At 33.7% G+C, this 23,701-nt stretch overlaps 1 protein-coding gene across 26 annotated transcripts in view; it reads right to left on the reverse strand.

Annotated features, from left to right (window-relative positions):
* The window catches only part of ADGRL3 (adhesion G protein-coupled receptor L3), an 818,271-nt gene that overhangs the window by 52,349 nt on the left and 742,221 nt on the right, over positions 1-23,701 (reverse strand). For 10 of the 26 annotated variants that reach the window (XM_053217310.1, XM_053217297.1, XM_053217299.1 and 7 more), the window contains 3 exons: positions 9,831-9,863; positions 2,999-3,025; positions 265-433 (listed from right to left, as the gene is read on the reverse strand). In XM_053217310.1, the coding sequence (XP_053073285.1) occupies positions 265-433; positions 2,999-3,025; positions 9,831-9,863 (229 nt within the window). The remainder of the gene's footprint in view (positions 1-264; positions 434-2,998; positions 3,026-9,830; positions 9,864-23,701) is intronic. The other 16 variants (XM_053217311.1, XM_053217307.1, XM_053217300.1 and 13 more) reach the window with 2 other exon arrangements.

Below are 23,701 nucleotides of genomic sequence, written 5' to 3' on the forward strand. Positions count from 1 at the left end.
AAGGCTATAAGGTCAAGCCTACAAGAATACATTTTTATTCATTGTCCAAATCAGAAAATATTTTGATTTTTTTTGCAGTTAAATACATTCACTAACTATTACGCATTTATTTTGTGTCTTTTATTTTTACTATTGTAAAAATAAAATTAATAAAGTAATATATTCATTTCTTAGAGGCCAAAATATCAAGAATGATTTATATTATGGTTGGTTTGTTATGAGATACATATGCCATTTATTCTTGAACAGAGAATTTTTGCTTACCTTCTTTTGTAGGACACAATGGAAAATGAATATAAACATTCCCTGTAGAGAATTGAAAATGGTGAAGAGATACGCCATGATGACTGTGCTTTCATTAATATACATGAGTCCAAAGGCCCAGGTCAATCCTAACAGGCAGAGAAGAGCTATTGCACCTATAACCCATGACCTGTAGAGAGAAAAGAAAATTAAAGGTTATGAAATGATCGGTCGGTAATTAACACAATCATATAATATCAACAATACTGACACTGAAAAAAATGTTACGGTAAGTTTTATTGACAGAAAATGTAAGACAGGTGGTGTAAGTACTTTAAGATTTTAATGGGGACTACAAGTTTTCAAATTTGAGGAGATATACATGAATGAAAATGTTATGAACACAGAAATTCGTTTGAGCAAAAGCAGATTTGTACTATTCAATTATTCATGTATTTGCAGCACATATGCAAATGATATGGAGATGTAATTATGGTGAATGGCAAGGGGGAAAAAGTCTATAAAGCTATGTTAGTTTCCACTGGCCTCATTGTTATGATAACATTTGTTTGATTGGACTCTCTCCATTAGTGCTTCATCCGATACGCTTTTACCCCATTTTTCCAAATTTCCTCTTTTTCCATAAAAATTTTAGTATTACTGACAAAAACAGAGCTCATATTAGCAGGAGCCAGTATATGGAATATATATATGAATTTTAAGAGCTCTATTTGTCTGTTTCTATAGTTATGTAAAACAAATGTGATACAGCGGGTGGGAAAAATCGTTCCACTCTGCATTGCAATCTACTTTGCCTTTGGATTGCTGTCTTCTAGGTTAAGCTGGACTAGACTTAGAAAATCAGGCAACTGGCAGCTTTGTTGAAAAGAATCTTAAAAGCTCAGGGCACCTTCATCTCTTTGAAGGGTCTATAAATTCGAAGGAGAAGATGGAGCTGAGAATGGGATGGAGCGGTATGAACAAAGTAGGCTAGAATGGAAGACAATTCTCACTCTCCATTCCCTTAGTTTCCTCCAGCTGCCATTCGCAATAGTAATCAATGGATGACATAAGTCCATATATTCGTGGCCATGTGTTATGTACTTACTATCAATGTAGAATGAATCTTTCCAATAGATGGGAATTCAATATGTGAAAATGGAATCCTTTTCAACTCCTCTCTAAGTGTATGGGAGAATAGGACCAAACCAGTCTAGATTTCTATATCCTCATGAAACCACCCTTTCCTTTCCCAACACACTTCATTTGAACAGAGTAAACTAATATTTCTTTTCATCAGACTACACTCCTCCACTTGCATTGTCTAAGGAAGAAATGTTTATCGGGATTGAAACTTTGCAACATGAAGGGGTTAAAAAGAAAACACATGTATTTACTATAATCTGAAGCTGGGTTGAGTAAAGTTTTCAGAGAGAACTACATCTTAAGAAAGATATGGTCCCAAAGTAGTCAATTAATATTAAAGTCTTGTTAAAATAATCATGAATATTTACTATTTTCCTTCAACAACCATCAGCTACTATATTCCATATTTAAATATCCACTAAATTTAACATGTTCAATTTAAAACATTAACATTATTGAATAAAGAATCCCTACAGGAGGTTTGCCATTGTATGTGGAATGTTTGCTTATATGAATTAGAAAACATCTTAGATATTAATATTTTATTCTATAACTAGATTAAAAATATGGGAACTTTCAAGGTAAAGACCTCAGCTTCTTCTTACAGACATTGGAAAAAGGAAAAAATGGAAAGAATACCATTAAATCAAGGCAAAATTGCTATTTAAATTTAGAAATACAAGTATAGGATAAAATCCTCAAGTTAGCTAGTATCTACTTGTAAACACATGATGGGCCCAAGAGTTAATAATATAAAACTGCAATGAGCCCAATTTCTAAAGAAAAAAATAAGCAAGAGCATGAAGAAGTAAGTGAAATGTCATTGGAGAAAATGAAAACAAAGGACTCTTCACCAGAAGAACAAACTGAAAGTCTACAGTAAGGTCACTCCTTGGTTGCCAATCAAGTTTATTGTGGCAGGACACGTAATTTTAAAATGTACAAAAGAAAAGAGCCCAAATATCAACATTTATGTTTACTCTTATCAGATTAGTACAGACTTGTAGCTTTGTGTCAGAAATTTAAAAGGTATATTCATAAACAATTAGATCATTAATCCAATGGCATGTGTCAAAATTAAAAGAGGTAAATTTGCATATGTAAAATTGAATTTTTGAAGGAGGCATTTTTTTCCTTTTTGGATATTTAAAAGAGAAATCCAGTAATAACCAATGCAATCGGGTAGTTTCATACTCGTAAGGTCATTTTGAAGGTACCCCGCTAAATCACAAAATAATTTTAGATGAGTGATGTCCAAACAAACAACAGAAATGACGACATATGCAGCACAGAGGAACACGTCACAATGAAAGGAGAAAGCTACGAAAAGCGAAACAAGTCTGTACCACATGAAGTTGCTATTACTGTGGCACTGATTTCAGGTGATATCCAATTAAAAGAGGTGAAGCAGAATTTGTTTTTGGCAATACACCTGCAGCATATTTATTCTGCATACAAGTTGTATGCCTGATTATTTTCCTGCACAGTTTGCTTTTCTGCCTCAATGTGAATGACAGAAGCTCTAATGATTTTTCAGTACTGATCTGACAGCTGGTTCATGGGACCACACTGATAAATGGAATTTATCAGCCATTCAGGTCATTCTTACTTGATGAAGGGTCTGTTATCCTCATAGCTAAAGAATGCATAGACATAAAGACAAGAACACCAACATTAGCATTTTATGACAAAGATTTCATATGAAAAATATTCTCCTGGTCCCCAAAGGCTTCTGTACCCCACCTCCCTACAAGGCATCGTAGCCTTCCCTCTGTATCCAGAAGGTAAATCCTAAAATGACCATGAGAACTTACATAACAAGGAATAAAATCAATTTTACAATACTGCAATAGCCCTTATGAGACTAAAAAATTCCATTTTTTCATCATGTGCTCATATTACTTGTGACTTGACATAGACATTTATTTCTTAGAGATTGCATTTCTCTAGAGAATGAGAAATCTTATGAGCAATCTGGAAAAGGCTTGGGGGCATACTTAGAATGACAGACTCCTTGTCACCTAAAGGTATCCTTATTCTGTAATATTAGTAGGTAAGATTACTTAATTATGGACAGCACATTTCTAAGTAATTTTAACTTGCAGATGATTGATCTGAGATAAAACTGAACACTATAGCCCTTTGAAAATAATCAATCCTGACCACTTTAAAATTCTTTCTGTTAGTGTATTAAGAAAAAATCTGAATAATTTTTTTCTAGTAATAGGAGCAAACATACAGCACCCGTTCATGATCACTTATGTTAACTAATTTGTTTTGTATCATTCTGATAAAGTAAGATCCCAGTGCCAAATTAGTAAAGATTAAGTTAGGGAACATTTCAGATCATCCTTTTGTAAACAGTCTGTTCAGTGAATTGTGACAGAATAGAAAAGAGAAACTCTCTGCTCTTTTCTCATGCTAGGGGCAATCGTTTCCAATATTACGCATACACAAATAAAGCCCTTGGGCCCCAACTGTGATCCATTTTTGATTAAAGAGAACAACTGATGGGAAACCTCGCTTCTCCAAAATGATGACAGAATAAAGAATGGGGTAAGATCCTGGGATTTAAAGCCAGTTTGTTTGGAAATTAATCCTAGATCAGCCACTTAACCAGTTATTTGATCTCAGGCAAAAATTAACTAACCTGTGGTTGTGTCAGTTTATATATCTATGAAATGGTAATAATCATACATAGGTTTCTTGTAATTATGGAATTATATATTATATATAAAGTTCTCAGAATGGTGCCTGGTATGTATTGTGTACAGTAAATATATTGTTACCATTAGACTATTTAAAGCTCGAGTAAAGTCACACTGAAAATATAGAATCTCTCACCCAAAGAATAAAACACCAAATAATAGACGTTGAGTAGTCAAATTCACTTGAGGACATTTCAGGAGCAATATTATGCAGTAAAATAGATGCGGCGGAAATAAGTTTGTAAATGGAGCAGGGAATGACTAACTGTGCGGTCTAATATGGTGACTACTGGCCACATGGGTTTATTTAAATTTAAATTCTTTAAAATGAAATAAAGCTTAAAATTCAATTCCTTAGTCACACTAGTCAGATTATAAGCACTCAAAAGCTTCAGTAGCTGCCATATTGAACAGTGCAGTTTTAGAACATTTCTGTGTTCACAGAAATTTCTATTGGACATTGCTGGACTAAGACATTCTAGAAGGTTTTAAGCCAGAAAATGGAATTCCAAGTGATATTTAAATAATGCCATGGATATGTGAAAGGTAAAGAGTGAAGAATTTCTTAGAATTGATTGTTTTTAATAGTTGTAAACTGTTCCTACAAAGAAAATCTTGTACTTAGGTTAATATTGAAATGTTATAGAACATAATACTATGAGACTTATCCCATTATATGCATTCCCACTGCATTCATATATTCCACCGCTTTCCATCATTTTGTCAGATATTCTGTTGGCTTAGAGGATCTAGTTTAATAGTGTCTTTCTACTAAATTCAAGTTAAATTGATCGTAATGTTGCCACCATTTATGGCGGCAAAACTGTATGCTATTGATTCATCTTTTTATTTATCTACAAAACTAGTCTCTAAAGCTCAATAATTTTCATTCTGATTTACCAATGAAAGTCTATTGAAATAAAGTCTCATTCCATGCTGTATGACGAAAACAATTTCAGTGCGGTTATCTTAAGATTTTATAAAAACATGGACACAAAGGCCTAACATGCTCTTAGCAGATGTTAACAGGAATTTTCAGGTTACCTTATAATTTCTAAGTGGTGACTTTCTGAAAATGAAGTAAAATGTCTTGTACATACAAATTTTAAGAAACAAAAAGAAACCCTCCTTTCTTTAACAAATATATTTTTTTGCCAAACATTTTAGTTTATTATTTTATTCAACTAACATCTAAAATTAAAAGCTTTAAATATTAATGTCATAAAATTATCTTAAACTGTGATCATTAGAATCAATATCAGAATCAAATTTTTATGGGTCTTCGCACAGATTGATATTAATTATGCATATATTTATGTATTCTATAACAATTTCAAAGCCCACAAAAGGGCTATTAAAATCTAGCCCCATGGAAACAACTCAGAATACATCTTCAAGAGGACTGATTTCTTAGCCAAAATATTAACTGATACATACTAATACTGTGATATAAAGATTCATAATACAGAATATCAGTATAGACGGGTAATGAAAGGATAGAAATAATGTGAATGAGTCAAGTTAATTGTAGGATATTTTTTCTCAATTTTAAGAGTTCAAAAGAGAACATTGTTTTGGGAGATATTTTTTGAAGGAAATATCTAAAATTCAAGATATAAGGAAGATAGATTAGTTAAATACTTTAGAACTTTCCCTTCTATTATATTCACATATAGAATTTTTGTTGTTGTTGTTGTTTTAAGTAGTGGGATGGGTAATGTCTGGTGTGAAGGAAGATGGAGTGATGGGAGGTGTATTTGAGAATTTAATCCCCATGCCCAAAGATCTGATCATTAAGTCACAGCAGGTAAAGGAAAATGAATGGCTCAGGCAGAATTGTAGATAGCATCAACATTCATCCCACTCATCCTATCAGGATGAATGCATTCTGGGTTGCTTGGGTGACTCAGTTGGTTAAGCGGCCAACTTCGACTCAGTTCATGATCTCACAGTTCCTGAGTTAGAGCCCCACACAGGGCTCTCTCTTGTCAGCATGGAGCCTGCTTCAGATCCTGCCCCCCACTTCTCTCTTTGTCCCTTCCCTGCTCACACCCTCTCTCCCCAAATAAATAAACATAAAAAAAAAAAAAGATGAATGCATTCTGGGATCCTCTGGAATTGGGTCGTTTGCTAATTGTTGTTGGTAATTGAACTGTGTGTTTAATAGTGAGAAAGAGAGCTATCAAAGTGTAGATAGATATCCTGATTAGTATCTCAATATTTCCACATTCAGTATGCAGCTAAATTTACTTTCTCTGGTGTGAAACTAATTGTATCAAAGGCATAAAGACATTTCCCCTTGAATTTGGTTTAGGTTACCATAGCAATGAGAAAGGTATTGTCAGTGAATTTCTTATATAAATATGTATCTTATATAAAGTGTATTCTTCATTCTTCATTGAAGAAAAAATAAAAAGCTAACAAATACTTCTGTGTCTGTATGATAAGCAGGTTTTCTACTGTTCTTTAATCAGTTCCCAACTGAGGACTAAGAAGGATTCAGTTACCCACATTCTAAAAGGATCTGGCAACAACCCACACTAATGGACTTCAGGTAGAAGTAATCTTTGAGACACTGGTTTGCCAAACTACCAATCCGGGGTTCCCCAGTCTTTACAACTGGAATCATAGAGACAAGGTCTTTTAGGACTATAATGTTCACAGACTACAGGAAGCAGTGGAAAGAAAAAGGAAAGTAACACCTTTACTTGTACTAATTCCCCAGCAACAAATCTTAGCAGACAATGGGAATGTTTTAAATGGGATATATTTTTCGAGTTTTAAATTGATCAGACATTTAAACACCAGAATAGCCTGGTCAAGTAGCCACATCTAAGACAGCATTTAGAGATCTGCTACCCAGTGGTTAAGGAATATTTAAGATAGCATGACTCAAAGAGTAGTGATCAGAGCAAAATCTAAATATGTCATGTTTCTACCTCACTCTGTTAAAAATGCTTAATCAATTAGTAACAGGACAAAATCGTGACTGTTTTATATTTCTTTCAAATGTATTTTATATATCAGGACTATACTATCCGAGAATTATATTCATTTCTCTCTCTTAACCACTACAGGAAAATTAAAGAAAAGTCATTTAGAATATAATTCAACATTTCTGAGTAAAATATGAAAAATGTTTCATTATGGTCATATGTTTAAATCACTAAGTATTAAAGACATTAAAAATTCTTAGAAAAATATGAAAGTCATATAACATCAATGTAGAAATTATCAACGGCAGAGAAGATGATTGTATTTCAACTATGGATTTTATTGCAATGACAGTATTACTATTAAAAGCTATACTGCTACATTTTGTTCATACAAAATTTATTAAGAGGAGAATGAAATGAACCAAATAAATAAAATAAATAGCTTAGAATATATCATGAACACTTTCATTCCCATGAATCAATGTTCCTATAATAAAGCATACACCAATATTAAATTTTTAATCACAGATTTCACACTGCTGATGAATTGGGTAAGTCTGAAATTAAGCAGAATTGAGTATAATAAATCAGGATCAATAAATATTAAATCAATGACTGATAAAACTTTAATTATATTATCTTTACAACTCAATGTTATGCAAATTTTTACAACCCAATATAATATGGTTAAAGAATTAATTTATATATGAAAGAAATTAAGGATATCAATTACGAGAATGAATAATGAGCATATATTGTACATAGCTACAATTTTATTACAATTCAGTGTCTCCATCTACCAGGTTTATAAAAAAGGACTTGGTCATTTATGGTCATTTATGATTCATGCAAATAAGATATCAAATTTTGGAATCTTATGTTGAAAGCAAATAATATCGCCCTATGATAATGTATTAATTTTAATGTATAGAAGATAGTATAGGTAGGTTTTTCCCACTATCCTATGAAACCTGTCATAAACTCAGATGGTCTAAAGCAATGAAGGAGTTACATTAATTTATATGTAAATTTTTTGAGTGTTCCTACACCCCAAAAGTAATCTCTCTTGGACTTGTCTTTTTTTCCCTAAAGTTTACTTATTTTTTTAAGCAATATCTACATCCCGTGTGGGGCTTGAATTCACCATCCCGAGATCAAGAGTTGCATGCTCTTCTGACTGACTTAGCCACGTGTCTCTCTCTTAGGTTTTTCTGATCCCTTACAACACATCTTGCTAACAGATGCACAACATAAACTGAGACAAAGCACAGATGCTCACAGATACAATTCAAAGCTATGGTGACTTGATGCTGAGATGCTGAGCGTAGTTCCCAGGGAAGGAGCTTGGCAGCACCGCTCTTGTTGCTCAGGATGTGCACTGTTTTTATAACAGCTTGCTGCACAACAAACACTGAGCTCTAGTTTTGCTTTTCACCTTTTTTTTTTTCCATAAAACGAATATCCTGTTCAGATTTTTTCAATTAGCAAAAATAGCTACCAATGTAGGCCTTTTGCAAAAACAAAATAGATTAGCAAAAACTTTTGAAAATAGGGGGATACCTGTATATCATAGTAACTGAAAGCTTGGATTTGTGAACCATCTTGGCCTGAGTTTGAAAGCCAGCTGAGACTTTTACTAACTCTGCAAACTTGGGCTAATTATTTAACTTCTCTGATCCTCACATTCCTCATCTGTGAAATATGGATGAATACACAAATTTTTTCCCCATTTTTCCCCCATGTTGTGTATATTAAATAAAAGGGCTTCGTTGGCAGTCTTCAACACACACAAAAATATGCAAATTTACAAAATTTTAATTTACAAAAGTACCATATAAATATTTGCTATTATAATTACTGCTGTATACTGACCTTCTGACTTCAAAAAAGGGGTCAAGGGAAAAATACAAACACAGTGCTGCATTAGGTTTCCTTTTAAGTGTTTTGGAAATTCATATATTAAGTAGAAATCCAAAGGGGAAAAGGGAGTCACTGACTCTTTTTGAAATGATCCTTGGTTTTACCTTTAAAAAGCCTCAGTTTATACAATGTTTCATTGAAAATTTTCTTTGGGCATAGTAAATGCTGTGAATTTTTACATTCTTATTTGAAATGGGGTATATCTGGATTCCTAATGAACATTAAAGTCAAATCCCAGAGTTCTCTGAATTAGATGAGAAAGCTAAATTTAATTCATAAACATGGTGTATCCTCAGTGTCGAAAAGTGCACTGAGGAACCACAATGTCCATTAAATGAAATCATTTGAATATACAGAATAAAAGACATAAAATCACATGTGAAATGTTCATAAAAACTCATTAAGAGATTGTAATTAAAAAATTAAAATGTTTACTGTTCATTGTCTGAGGGCCAGTGTTTTTTAGACTCCCACAGAGTTTTAGAATTTTCTGTTTCTTCACAACATGTGATTACTGGGCTGGTAAAATTTGGTCATTGCAATGCAAGGAGATGAAGTTCTTTAAAGAATATACTACATACTTTCAGGATTTCTTTTTTTCAACTTAGAAGATGCACAAACTTTTAAGTTAAGTAAAATAACTCAGGGAATTAATAACTTTTTTTGTATTCATGCCAAATGTGTTTTGACAAGTTGAATTGCTATTATACTCTTTCTCATGCCATATGGTATCATCACCTCTTGTTGCAACAACTTGTGATAGAAACATTCATCATACCCCTTCTGTGAATAAACACCTTATTATAAACTGCTTGTAAGAACAACTAAAACATAAAAAAAAAGCACAACCGAGTATTTAAAACATGTCTGTACTTACTAAAGATTCCAATAAATGGAACCAAGGGAGGCACTGAAATACAACAGAAAGCAGACAAGTTTTATTTAATTGTGGACAAGTAAGGTAACCTTCATAAGCTTTAGTTTACTCACCACCACAATGAGTAAAATAATCTTGCTAGGATCTTTTCAGGGTTAAATGGAACCAAGGAAAGAATAGCCTATGGCTCTTAGGTTATCAGCTGGTATAAGCTATTGAAAAGCACTCTGAATTCTTGAATTTTTCATTCATAGGAACAGTGAAGGTCTGTTGGTAAAGAATTTGAAGAAGTTGCCCCCACACAGATAGGGCATAAGAACTAATTCCTTGGACAGTGAGTAGGCCTAATTAATGATCCAAGATTTCTACTACATCCTACTTTTAATAAGATGTTGTTATTTACAATTAAATTTGTTACTGGGAATCTAATCTTGAAATTATGTCAATGAAGAAAAAAATTAAGCAATATAATAAGTAAATCCAATTTTGTAGATATATAAAAAGCTCCAAATAGCAAAGTTAACAAATTTTAACTCAATCACATTTCAGGCCAAAGGGCAGCCTCAATAAAGTACTAAGAATCAATATTAATCAGAAGGTATTCTCTGATGATAATGAAATCAAATTAGAAGTCAATTACTAATAAAATATGCATACGTACACATGAGCAATTATCTATCTGTTGCTACTTCCAAAAATTCTTAAAGCCCCCCAAAACATTTTACAAATAAATTCTATCTAATATTCAAGTAATAAATAATTCTTTTCTTGCATAGGTTAGGCCTAAAAAGAAAAGAAGAAAAACTTTATGAGACTACTATAACTTAGCAAGTAAGGAAAGTTTAAGAGAATAAAAAACAAATTATAACAATGTTTTACTTAAGAACTTTACATAAAAATCCTAAATAAGCTATTAAATAGCAACATCTAATGGTACATAAACATCATGATCAATTACGATTTATCTCAGAAGGGTAAGGAATACATTACAAGAATTTAAAAGCTAATTCTGGAAAATATGTGGAAGACTAATAAAAGTCTATGAGTAGCTAAGGCAATTCTGAAAGACACAATCAAAATGGGAAGTCTGACTAGAACAGATATTAAGCAAGTTCTGGTAATAACATGGTGCTAGTAGAGGAACAAAGTGTACTCCATGGAACAGAAGAGAGAGCACAGAAACAAAGCTTTGATACAGGATAGTGTGGCAGCACAAATCTGATGGGAAAAGATGGATTATTTAGCAAATGATGTTGGAAATTTGGCTCACTAGAGAAAGAATTCCAAATGTCCTCCAAAGACTACAAAGGCACACACTGTAGAGGGAAAAGGTAACTGTTTAAAAGTATGTATCTCTTTGTAACAAAGACAAATTAATAAAGACAGGACCCACTGGGCAGAGACATAACAATGGCAAAAGCATTCAAATTGTGTATCAGCAAGTGAAAGAAAAAGTGTACAGGAAAGATAATAGGAAAAATAGGAAAACATTAAAACTTGTTATAACAAAAACAAAAACAAAAAAACAGGGGTGCCTGGGTGGCTCAGTTGGGTCAGCATTCAACTTCAGCTCAGGTCATGATCTCTCGGTTCATGAGTTTGAGCCCCAGCTCAGAGCCTGGAACCTGCTTAGGATTCCATGTCTCCCTCTCTCTGTGCCCCTCCCCCACGCAGGCTTTGTCTCTCTCTCTCTCTGTCTCTGTCTCTCAAAAATAAATAATAAAAACATTAAAAAATAGAAAATTTAGCAGGAACAAATGGGCATAAATATTCTACTAATAGGGTTCCTCTGAGTATTACTAAAGATGTTACATATGTGCTGTTTCATTATATTGTACTAATGAAAGTTACTGAATGGAAGATCTGGCAATTTTAGAAACCTTTGTGCAGCTAATTGAATAGAATGTGGCAAATTCAAAGAAGGCAGAAAAATGCCATTTTTGACTTACATCTTGGTAGAAGTAATATATTACTATCCAATGATGTCAATACTTTTGCTGATAACATTACCTTCTATGCTCAAGGCTTGGTTTTTTTTTGTTTTTGTTTTTTTTTTTTTTTTGATCTCATAATTAAGCAGTTTTAAATTACAACCTTAAACTATCAATCTTCAGTTCTGGAACTGAGAGGACTTTTCTATTAGCACATTGAAGGATCTGATTGAAAATATTAACGTCCACAGAAAACATTCCAGAGTATTCTAAAATGCATGCTCAAATAGCACATTTATAAAAGTCCAGAGACTTTGATGACAGACCTTATTTAAAATACATAATTGTATGTAGTGGAAAAATCCAACAATTGGGACTCAGTCAAGAGAAAATTAGATTAGGAAATTTTCAAGTGCAGACTGAGAAGCTCAAGACACAACATCCTACAATACTGTCTGCACATTTTAATTACACATTCAATGATTTAATACATAATCCTTTATTTAAAGTAACTACAATTTATATGCTTTCACCACTTTTTAAAATGAGGTAAAGAAAAAAATTATCATTTTAAAACACGGTAACACTCCTGTAAGAAAGCACTCCTGGAAATAGGAAAATGAGAAAAGTTGAAGTCTGAAAGAGTTGTTATTATCTTATTCCCTTATTGTTGTTTTTACTTAAATGAGAGGTACACCCCTGCAATTAGGGGAAACTGAAATGCACTCAGACTATGTTGGTAAGACTTTCAGTCCATCTGTGTAGTCTACAAACCCTTGTGATGATTAATTTGCCAATCAGTGATCATTTATTTATTTTCTTTAATCATAGAGCATTTTTGTCTCCTTTTATAATTTGGAATATATTTAAGTAGTTTGAGCTGTGATTCTTAAGACTTATGTATCTCAGTATTTTCTAGAATTTGGGGAGAATATGTATTTATCTAAAGGCAGAGTGTAAGCAGCATTGTCACCCATCCAGGGACTTATCTATCACCAGTTGATACTGGATAGGGACTCTATTGCTCAAGATGTTAACTGCCCGCAAAAAGATAGTAAGTAATGAATTTGGACAACAGAAAATGGTTACAGGCTTATTACTTCCATTTATTTTTTGGGGGGGGGTATATCTGTTAATCCAATCCAGCTTTCCACCATTTCTCTTCCTCTCCCCACATTCTATCCTATCCTTTGGAACTCACAGTCAAATATCAACCAATCCCCCTCTATACTAAACTTCATCTCTAGGTGTTTCTATAACCTTCATGCTTTAAGTGAAATTGTCCCCTGAGGACAGCACTTTCCCTGAAGACCACACAAACTCAAATATTTGTTCTCTCACAACCTTTTGGCAGTAGAAGTGCCATGGTGAGACCATGATTTCTCCTCCAAACTCCCAGCTCCTTTGAGGTTTTTACTATCAGATGTTTATTACCACTTCAGACCTCCCATTTTTCCTACTCTTCACTTTTTCGCTTTAAATCACTCCCTTTGTGTTCATACTTTCCTCCATGGCTAACCTTGATCCTACGACTTCTTACTTTCTTACCTCCTCTTTCACCTTTAATGATTCTAAGAAACCCCAGCTTTGGATAGGCAGGCATGTTGGGGGGAAAAAATAAAAACACAACCAAAAAAAAAAAAACAGGAAGAAACAAAACAAAAAACACACAACCATGATTACTTAAGACATGCTAAGTTCATGACAACACAACAGTGACACTTAACAATGGCTGACATGCCAACTATTCTTTCCTAGCATATATGTTTTTCTACTCTCCATCTTCCTTCAGTGTCAAACTTTCTTGTCATCCTAAGCTCTCAGTTGAATATTGTCACCTATTTGCTTGAAAAAAAAATGAAAGCAACCTGACATTTGCAAACACACTGGTGCACTGTGCAGACTTCACAACCTCTTGTAGAGCTCCTGAATCTATCCTCTAGCTGCTCCATGCTCAGCTGCTAAAGGCTTACCCCTGTGACCTACGGATGACTGTCTTTGGGCATGAGAGCTATTATGCCACAGAGTCAGAAGTACCTGGGAGTTTACATTCCATTCACACCACACAGGGAGCCTGTGATCAATTACTAACAGGTGTGAAATTATACAACACCAGCTCCTTTGCCTCAAGGTTGGAAAGTTGCAAAGTATAATTTACACTCCAGTGCTCCCTTTGGCATCTGGGTCAGTCTGAGACTTCACCCAAAATGACAACCTTGCACGCTTCTCCCTCTTACCTATACTGCTTCCCCTTACTTTCTTACTGATTTCTTCTGAAAGCACTTCCTAAATAAATTGTTTGACTGAATCCTTGATTCAGAGTCTGCTTCTGGGAGAACTCTACCTAGAATACTGACAGAATGTTCCCATCTTCCAACACTAATCAATCAACTGTCTTCAACAGCACCCCCACACACTATCTTTCCTCCTATTATAATGAAAGAAGTGTCTTTGTTCTTATAAAGCCAACATATCTGCTCATCCAGATGCTTCTAAAGAACTGTGCTTCTGGAGTGATTGTGCTCTCTCCTGCTTCATCAATGTCTTCTCTATTGGCTCATTCTCACCAGGAAACATACTCTAATATTCTTTACTTTGAAGAAACAAAAATACCTTCTTCCTAGATCTCAGACACTCTCCAGACTCTCAAAGAATCTTAAGCATTATCTTTTACTGAAAAATTTATCAAGTAATCCATACTTGCTCACTTGTCATTTTCTTAAAAGCTACTCTCTTTAGGCATCTTTCCCCACAAAATTCCACAGTGCCCCTGTCATTGACAGAACCATTGTTAATTTTTTCCATATTATCATATTTGCCCACTCAGAAATATTCTACGGTTGACCACTTCCTTCTATTCTGGGGCTTCCATGACATAATGTTATTACATTTACCTTGTTGACTATACTTTCTGAATCACCTTTCCCAGAACAACATTCTTCTTAGGTGGTTTTATTCAGTAATTCACCCTAAATAACAGTAACTCTGAAATCTCTATTTCTAATCCTGACAGGACTGCTGTGCCATTAAAAATCCTGATAATTGCATTTTCCTTGCATGATTTTACGGTCCATAACTTAAAATACTAATAGAATCACAGGTTTTTAAAGATGGGGCCCTTAGTGATCATGTAATCCAATCACTAGATTTAAAGTTTCATAAGCACATACTCAATATAAAATGATGCTTACTGAAAAGAAAATCATCTCTTTTAAAATTAAACGCAATTTATTTATAGATGTGCAATGTGATCTAACAAGGAATATACAGTAATGGTTAAGGAAATGGACCCTCAGGTCTGACAATCTGTTGAAATCCTAGTTCTGGCACTAACTAGTTATGAGATCCAAAGGTGAGTTAATTACCCTCTTAGAAACTTAGAAGGTTTATTGCAAAGTTTAAATTTACACATGAGAAGGACTTAGAATTGTGCCTAGCACACAGTAAAACTTCAACAAGTTAACTAATTGTCTTATTATTTTGCACAAAATTTCAAATAGAAACAACACATAAAATCTCAAAGTGCTATCTGATCAAGTACAGCAATTACAGTTGATTTAGGGGCAGAACCAGGGAGTAGTGGAATCTATGACTAAATTTTTACTTACAGTATGTGACTGAAAATACACCATAGTATTTAACTTAATATTGCCTACAATATTTTACTTTAAATATCTTCAGGAAGCATTTGAAATGTGTTGATTTGGACTTAGAAGCTAACAGTCTTTCAGCCCAATATTACTTATTCAAAGTTTCCCACGACACATTTTCAAAATCAGTAAATTTTGTTAAATTTTCAGACAAATTTATATATAGTCACCGAACTAAATAAAAATTACAATTTAAAATAATTTGTGTCATTTTAAAGAAAGCTCTGTTAGGAAAAAAAAAAGTATTTCCAGTTAGTTCTGATTACAGTAACCAAAACAAACTTTTAAAAGCCCAAAAATTATGATACAAGTGAGATTTCTTGTGTACTTCATTCAGCCTTTGGAAGTACTCATATCTTCTACATAATACTTTAAAGAACTATCCCTTAAATAACGACTGGGTAAAAATTGGCTTTTGTATTGAAAAACAATGATCTGCTTGGAAGTAATCAAAAGTGATTCAAATGCTTTCATTTACATTTGGAATCTACAATTCCAAATTTACTCATTCCTTATATAATTGTTTATAAGCTGAAACTACATTAAAATAATGTATTAAAAGTAAATGAAATCATGTTTGTGAGTTTTACCCATAGTACATACGAGTTCATTTTACAAAATAGAATTAAACAAAATATCGGGTGCCTGAATGGTTCAGTCAGTGAAGCGTCTGACTCTGGATTTTGGCTCAGGGCATGATTTCACGTCGTGAGTTAGAGCCCAGCATCAGGCTCTGTGCTGACTGCAAAGCCTGCTTGGGATTCTCTCTCTCTCCCTCTCTCTGTCATTCCCCTGCTCATGTACTCTCTCTCTCAAAATAAAGAAATGAACTTAAAAAAAAATTAAACAAGATATTGCTAAATATTTTTAACCTTTATTCAAATGTTTAAAATTCAAGGAAAATAAAGAGCAATTATATTTTTAAATGAACAAAAAATATAGACATAGAGGTTAAAAGTTTTTTATCCCCAGAGGTGCCTGGGTGGCTTAGTCTGACTTTGGCTCAGGTCATGATCTCGCATTTCATGAGTTCAAGCCCTGCATTGGACTCCACACTGACAGAGCGGAGCCTGCTTGCTTTTCTCTCTCTCTCTGCCTCTCCCCTTCTCTGCTCCTCCTCAATTTGAGTGCACTCTCTGTCTCTTAAAACAAATAAACTTAAGAAAAAATTATCCCCAAATTGTAACTAGATTCTTACATTAATTTTTAAATGATATATATAAAGCAATTTAAAACACTATTTGGAGACAAATGAATTTTACAGTAATTAAATGTTCTCATTTTCATAAGATTTGATTAAATTTTCATTATGTAGCTATACACACAGTAGCATATTAATAGAAAATTAGACTTGATTTTTGGAAACTTTTTCAGAAGTTAGAAATATAGGATAACTCAGAAAAATGACATTCTTAGGCTGTTCTATCACTAATATGTTTATGGACATAATGTAGGGCAAGCCATTTTCAAGGAAAATTTTGCATGAGTACTATAATATTCACCATACTAACTTCAAAAAATCAAGATTGCTGTGGTATAACAAAAAAATAAATATTTGGCCTTTGTTCCTGGGGCAGACTTTCTCAAACCCGTGAAATCTCTTGAGTGATAACAGTGTCTTTTGTATGCTAATGAATGATGGAGGTGGGCAGAGAGAATAGGAAAGAGTGGAGGTGAGCAGAAGGGACAGGTCTGGAGAAAAAGCCGTGATTAGAGGCTTGGAACTTTCACCCCCACTCCTACCTACAACTGCACCCCTAGTAAAGGGTGGGGGCCCAGAAATTGAGTTCTATCATTATTGGCCAATGATTTGATCAATCACATCTTTGTAATGAAACCTCCACTAAAACCCCTAACAGATGCTGCAGTTCAAGGAGCTTCTGGGTTGAACACTTTGGAAGGGCTGGAAGGTAGACTCCAGAGAAGCCACGCAAGTTTTACACTGCTGCCAACTCAGTCCCTCCCCCTTATGCGTCTTTTTTTTTTTTAAATGTTTATTTCTTTATGTTAGAGAGAGAGAGAACACAACCAGGGGAAGGAGAGAGAGAAGGAGACACAGAATTTTAAGTTTATAACAAGTATATATATTAATATTCATGTTAATACATAAATAGGGAAGTAGAGGATTAAAATAATCTTAGAATAATGTTATAGTTTTCAATGTTATATAACTTTCTTCCCAGGTAGACGATTACTTCTAGGCATAATGGGTACTTACTACGTATGACTCATGATAGTTTACTACATTACTTTAAAGGAAAACATCTGCTGGCCAGTAAGTTAACAGAACTCAGTCATAATTTTATCATATAAAGGAAGAACTGTTTTGTCTATACTCCTTCTTATATAAGACGAACCTTCACTGTACACATAGATCCCATCCCCCTGCCTACTCAAATTTAGAAACCACACAATTCTCCCCTCTTGCCAACATCAACTACCTGTCCATTCTTACCAGATTAAAAGGAAGAGGCTGTAATCTCTATCATGCTGAAAATTAACCAATGGATAAAACACAAAACTCCCTTGATCTTACATTTTCCTTCAACTACTACATATCTTGGCTCTTATTTACAGAAAAAGATCCAAAAGAGTTGTGTTTACATGTCATTTTTAACTCCTCTCTTCCTTTTCTCCCCTCAATCCACTCTAATAAGGCATTGTCAATCACTTTGCTAAAACAGCTTTTGTCAAATGCACAGGGATCTCCAGGTGGTCCAGTGATAATGGTTAAGTTCCCACCTCAACTGAAAGGCTTGATTCACCTAGCTTCCAGAACCTCTAGTCCTCTTCCTCTTCCACTGGATGCTTTTTCTAAATCTATTTTGTAGGCTCAGAATTTCTAATACGTCTAAAAGTTAGTGACACAGGGTTATTTATAGTCATTGGTGTTCTTATTTTATTTTACCCAATATCCCTTTATTTTATCCAGTATCATATAGATTTTTAAAAAAATCCACCTTGACCAATTTTCCTAAGATTGCAGCCAGTACCCACACTTCTAGGTCTGAGGAGTGGCCACAGGGAAGCTGTTTGTGGGAAGGATAGATGGAGCTTAGTCCTGACTAACATCAATGAGCTACTGAACTGACTCTGGAACCATCTAGTTCTGGATTGTTTGGGCCCATAAATCATCAGTGTCATAATTTAGACCACAATATGGGTCAGCATTTGATACTTACGGCAGGAGCTATCCTAACAGAAACATACGTTCTAGTGACTAGTGAGGGAAACCAGTGTGACTAGAATATCACTATCTTATTAAACCATCACATACCACTTTTATATATATAGAATATTATATGATTTGAAAAAAAATATTATATTAATGATATCAAATTATTATTTAGATTAAATATTACATTAAATGATTTGGAAAAAAGTATATATATATATATATATATATATATATATATATATATATATATATACCACATACTTATCACATACCACTTTTACTATTTTTCTGCTTTTTTTTTTCAAATCATTTCACTCTGCTTAATTTTTAAAGGAGATGTATCGCTGTGACAAACAAAAAAGGATTATTTGGCATTATGGAAAATAATAAATATACAGAAAGTGAAATCAATACTAAACACAATTGGGGGGCCTGGGTGGCTCAGTCGGTTGAGCATCCGACTTCGGCTCAGGTCATGATCTCACAGTTTGTGAGTTCGAACCCCATGTCAGGCTCTGTGCGGACAGCTCGGAGCCTGGAGCCTGCTTCAGATTCTGTCTCCTTCTCTCTCTGCCTCTTCCCCACTTGTGCTCTGTCTCTCTCTGTCTCTCAAAAACAAATGACTGTAAATTTTTTTAAATAAAATAAACACAATAAAATATAAAACCACTGCATGCAAACATAAAATAAAACAGACCTACACAGTGATGAATCCAAACTGAAATCTCCAGGGTTCATTGTCATTGCTCCAACGACCTACTCCACATCGACACTGAGATATTCAGTCTTTCAAAGTTATGTTGTTGAAAAAACCTCTCTTGACTGACACCTCATGTATTTTTCCTACAGTTTTCCACATCTTAGTAATAACAACTCACCCTTCCAGTACCCCAAGCAATAAACTTTGAAATCACAATCCACTCCTTTCTCTTATAGCCTATATAAAATAAATTCACAAATTGTTTGTCTTCAAAATAAATCCAAAATTTTAGTACTTCTGATTTATTAAATAAACTAATGAAAAATTTAAAAATAAAGATCAAATAAAAGTTCCTATATAAAAATTAAATAAAATCTGTGAATAAGATGGAATACTAATGTTATTTACTTATAATTTTCACTCAGACTTCTTCCACTCTTATGAAAATTTGCACTTAACTACTTTTGGGGAAAATGAATCTTATTGACTTCAGAAATGTTGGTTTCATAAAAAAATTCCATTTCCCAAGCTTTTCCAAATTCTGACTGCACACCTCATGTAGGATACAAAGGAAATCTCAGTATAAGTCACATATAAAAAACAAAAAAAACTGCTAATTTTTATGTTTTTTACTACAAAGAAGAACTATTTTTCCCTTAGGTAGGCAGCCTTTCAGGCTTTCTCATCCTTAGACTGTAACTGACTCTCCTAAATTTGATATAAATTTTATGTGATTATTTTAGGGAAAAGTGAAACTATTATTTGATCTTAAGTATAATGCAGAACAGTTCCAGTGTGCCTACGACAGTCATGCTTCAAATTATTTTCCTCAAATGTCAGCTCTCCCAGTGTATAAAACAGTGATGCATAAACCACCTGGCTTCTAGAAAGATCATATGGGGATTTAAATACACTTCAATGAAAAAAAAACTTAAGAAAAAAAAAGAGAGAGAGAAACACTTTTACATTTCAGAAAACTTTAAAATGCATGATTCTATGAGACTGGCAACAACACTTGCAGAATGCATACCTTTGTGAATCTGTGGCTGAAATTCATTTTCCAGATAAGTAATTGTGAAATGCTTTTACTGTGGAAATTAACTTACTCAGTAAAAGACTAATGGCTACTTACTACCTTAGCCTGTTGGAAACAAATCTAGTGGTGTTATATCAATACACAGAACTGCACACAGTGTTTTTTAGACTATTACTCTTCAGAAACACCTGGATCATTTATGATAATGTTATGATGCATTTCCAGGGATCTTTAACCACAGACCAAGGAAGTGGAGGAAGACTGGGAAAAATGAAATAACAGATAGATGATATACCTTTCAGAATTTTCTTGAACATTATTGTATCTTATTATAATCAATAAAATAAATCAATGACTATTTCTACTCTTTCTAGAATGAGTGCTTATGGGATATATGGGAATGAGCAGGTTTACCTGATTAAAAAAAAAAAAAAAGATTTGGTGAAACACATCTTTACTATAGTGTGCTGACCCAGTAATCTTTTTATAAGAGAGGTGACAGTTTTTAAAAACCACATCTCTAAATATTTAAAATACTTAGAAATTGGTAAAATTTTCATTGGAATTTAGCAGCATCCGTGGTGAAAGGTAAACTATGAATAAAATCAATTGCTTGGAGATATAAGCTATTTTTTTAAGTCTTCATGGACTATATGGACTATACTGACCTTCCTTGTAAAAAACTTAATATTTCAACATTTTTATATCACTAGCTAATATTTAGAGAAAAATGAGAAAGTATTGAAAACATTTTCATAAAAACTCATCTGGAAACTTTGAAATGGATCAATATTTTTACTAAACACAACTCAGAACTAGACTTACTACCATCATAAAGGTTCGAACTCTTTTTAGGATATTGCTCTGACCACAGTATAAAGATGATACCTGCTGTTTGAAAAGGCGGCTGGCTCTCTCTCCTTTCTCCTACATACCCTCTCTCTTCTAGCTACATATACATATATAGCCATCTTAATGTATTAACATAAGGAGAAAACTTAAAGCCTTAAAATATTCTGGTGATATTGTTGCATTTTTCAAGATCAAGTCAATTTGCTCTTCTGTCTTCTATTTACAGAACCCTACACCCTAACTCCATAAAGTAATAATGTAATACTAGTAATAAGGTAATAATGTAACATATTACATTCAAGCTGAATGTAATTCTGAGTTAACTGTTTCCAGCAACATCTAGAAACATAGTCCTCAAAGTGAAAGTTACCTTTAAGGAACAGAATAAGTAATTACTGACACTGGTGAGGTATAACTTTTTAAAAATTATTATTCAGCCCTTAAGTTATTTAGAGCCTTCTTAGATTTCTTTATGTATGACAGGTGTCCAAACTCACTGAGCATACTTTTTTTTCTTCAGGACTAACTATAAAATTTACTATTTAATAGTTAAATGAACATTTTACTCCTATAGCCAATTCTTTCATAATAGAATAAGTTTGGGTTTTTTTTTTTTAAAAAGCCATCCTTAACAACATTCTTAATGATACCCCATGGTAAACAAATTCTAGGCAGTCAAATTCTAACAGGATTTTGATATGAAGTTGAGCAGATTTCACCATGGAAAACACAAAGAGCCAAAGGAAGCAGTGTATTTCTACATTATAGTTAAAAATAATCATACCATTATGTATGGGCACAAATTATGTGATGTATGCATTATACATATAATTATATTTAATTATCTCAAAGCTCTACAAAGTAGATACAATTATGCCCAATTCAGAGGAGAGCCATGATGAAACTTACAAGGTAATATAACCGTTACAAGACTGAATAGAGAATCAAACCCAAGTGTGTCTGACACTGAAGTCATCGCTCCCCTCTATTATTGTCTTCCCTTAGCAATTAGAGCACAGGGAAGAAGGAAGAAAAGTGAAAGTATTTCTTTAAACCATGTGACAATATGTTTGCCAACCCACCACTCCTGCTAAACCTAAGGTAAGAGAAGAGACCAGAAATCAGAAAACATGACTAAGCCAAAACTGGAAGTCTCGAAGCCAAATTCTATATATGGGAAAGGGCAAAGGGACAAACACAAGAAAGAGAAGCTTAAGTTGACTCCTTGTCCCTCCATACAGGCACTGATTTTCTTTCTTAGGCCTAAAAGCCTCTACTATGACTTTTTAGTCTTTAAAGTACCTGTGATGTTATTAAACCAATAATAGAAGAAATAGTTGATAACCATGTAAACAATACATTTTTATTTTGAGGGTAATTGTCAAGAGTGCTATAAATGCTCCTCAAGAAGTAAAGTTTTAGGGGGCTCCTGGGTGGCTCAGTCGGTTAAGTGTTCAACTCTTGATATAAGCTCGGGTCATGATCTCACAGTTCCTGAGATGGAGCCCATGTTGGACTCTGTGAGGATGACTGTGCGGAGCCTGCTTGGGATTCTCTCTCCCCTTCTCTCTCTCCACCACCACCCCCCCCACCGCTTGTGCACTCATGCACATGCTCTCTCTCTTTCAAAATAAATAAATAAACATTTTTAAAAATAAAAAAAAATAGTTTTACACATCATTATACTTCAGCAACAGTGGAAGTTGACTTTGTGCTGGTAATAATTCAATAATTATTTTATTCATATTTACACATATGTATGTATTTAAAATTAGATTTTTGCTATGATTACTATAAGCTGCAATTTCAACTTGTCAGAAACTCAACCAGAAACTTATAAAGACTGGAATTACTTTTTTTTTCAAATGATTACCTATTTTGATGAAAAAGAGACAAAAGACAAGTAAGCAAGCAGTAAATAGAAATGTAGTTTTAAATTTTAATTACTTATTTAGAAATCTGAGAATTGGCATACCTCAGTTCCTCAGTAATCCTGTTACCTATAGTAATTCACTCTATTATTTTTTACAGAGTATAACATTAATATAGTAATGAGCCAGCCAAATGAATTCTCTAAACTAACACAAAAATGTGCTTATTTTACTGACGATGAAATAAATTTTGATTTAAAATATAATTAAATTATTTAAAAAAAATTAAATTAATTAAGGTAAATTGGAAGTCAGCCAGGCATAGTGTTAGGGAGAAGAAAGTGTTAGGGAAGGGAAACGGCAGAGTTAAAACCTGAAGCAAAAGAGAGTACATCCAGAGTGCCAGAGGGGCAAATGGCTTAACAAGAGGCCAGGGACACCTTGGTTGCTCAGACAGTTAAGCATCAGACTCTTGATTTTGGCTCAGGTCATGATCTCACCGTTTGTGAGATCAAGGCCCTCATCAGGCTCTGCACTGATAGTTCAGGGCCTGCTTGTGGTTCAGTCCCTCTCTCTCCCTCTCTCTCTGCCCCTCTCCTGCTCAGTCTTTCTCTCTCAAAAATAAATGCATAAGTAATTACAAACAAAACAAA

The sequence above is a fragment of the Acinonyx jubatus genome, chromosome B1 (assembly GCF_027475565.1).
Source record: "Acinonyx jubatus isolate Ajub_Pintada_27869175 chromosome B1, VMU_Ajub_asm_v1.0, whole genome shotgun sequence".
In the NCBI taxonomy this organism is placed as follows: Eukaryota; Metazoa; Chordata; class Mammalia; order Carnivora; family Felidae; genus Acinonyx; species Acinonyx jubatus.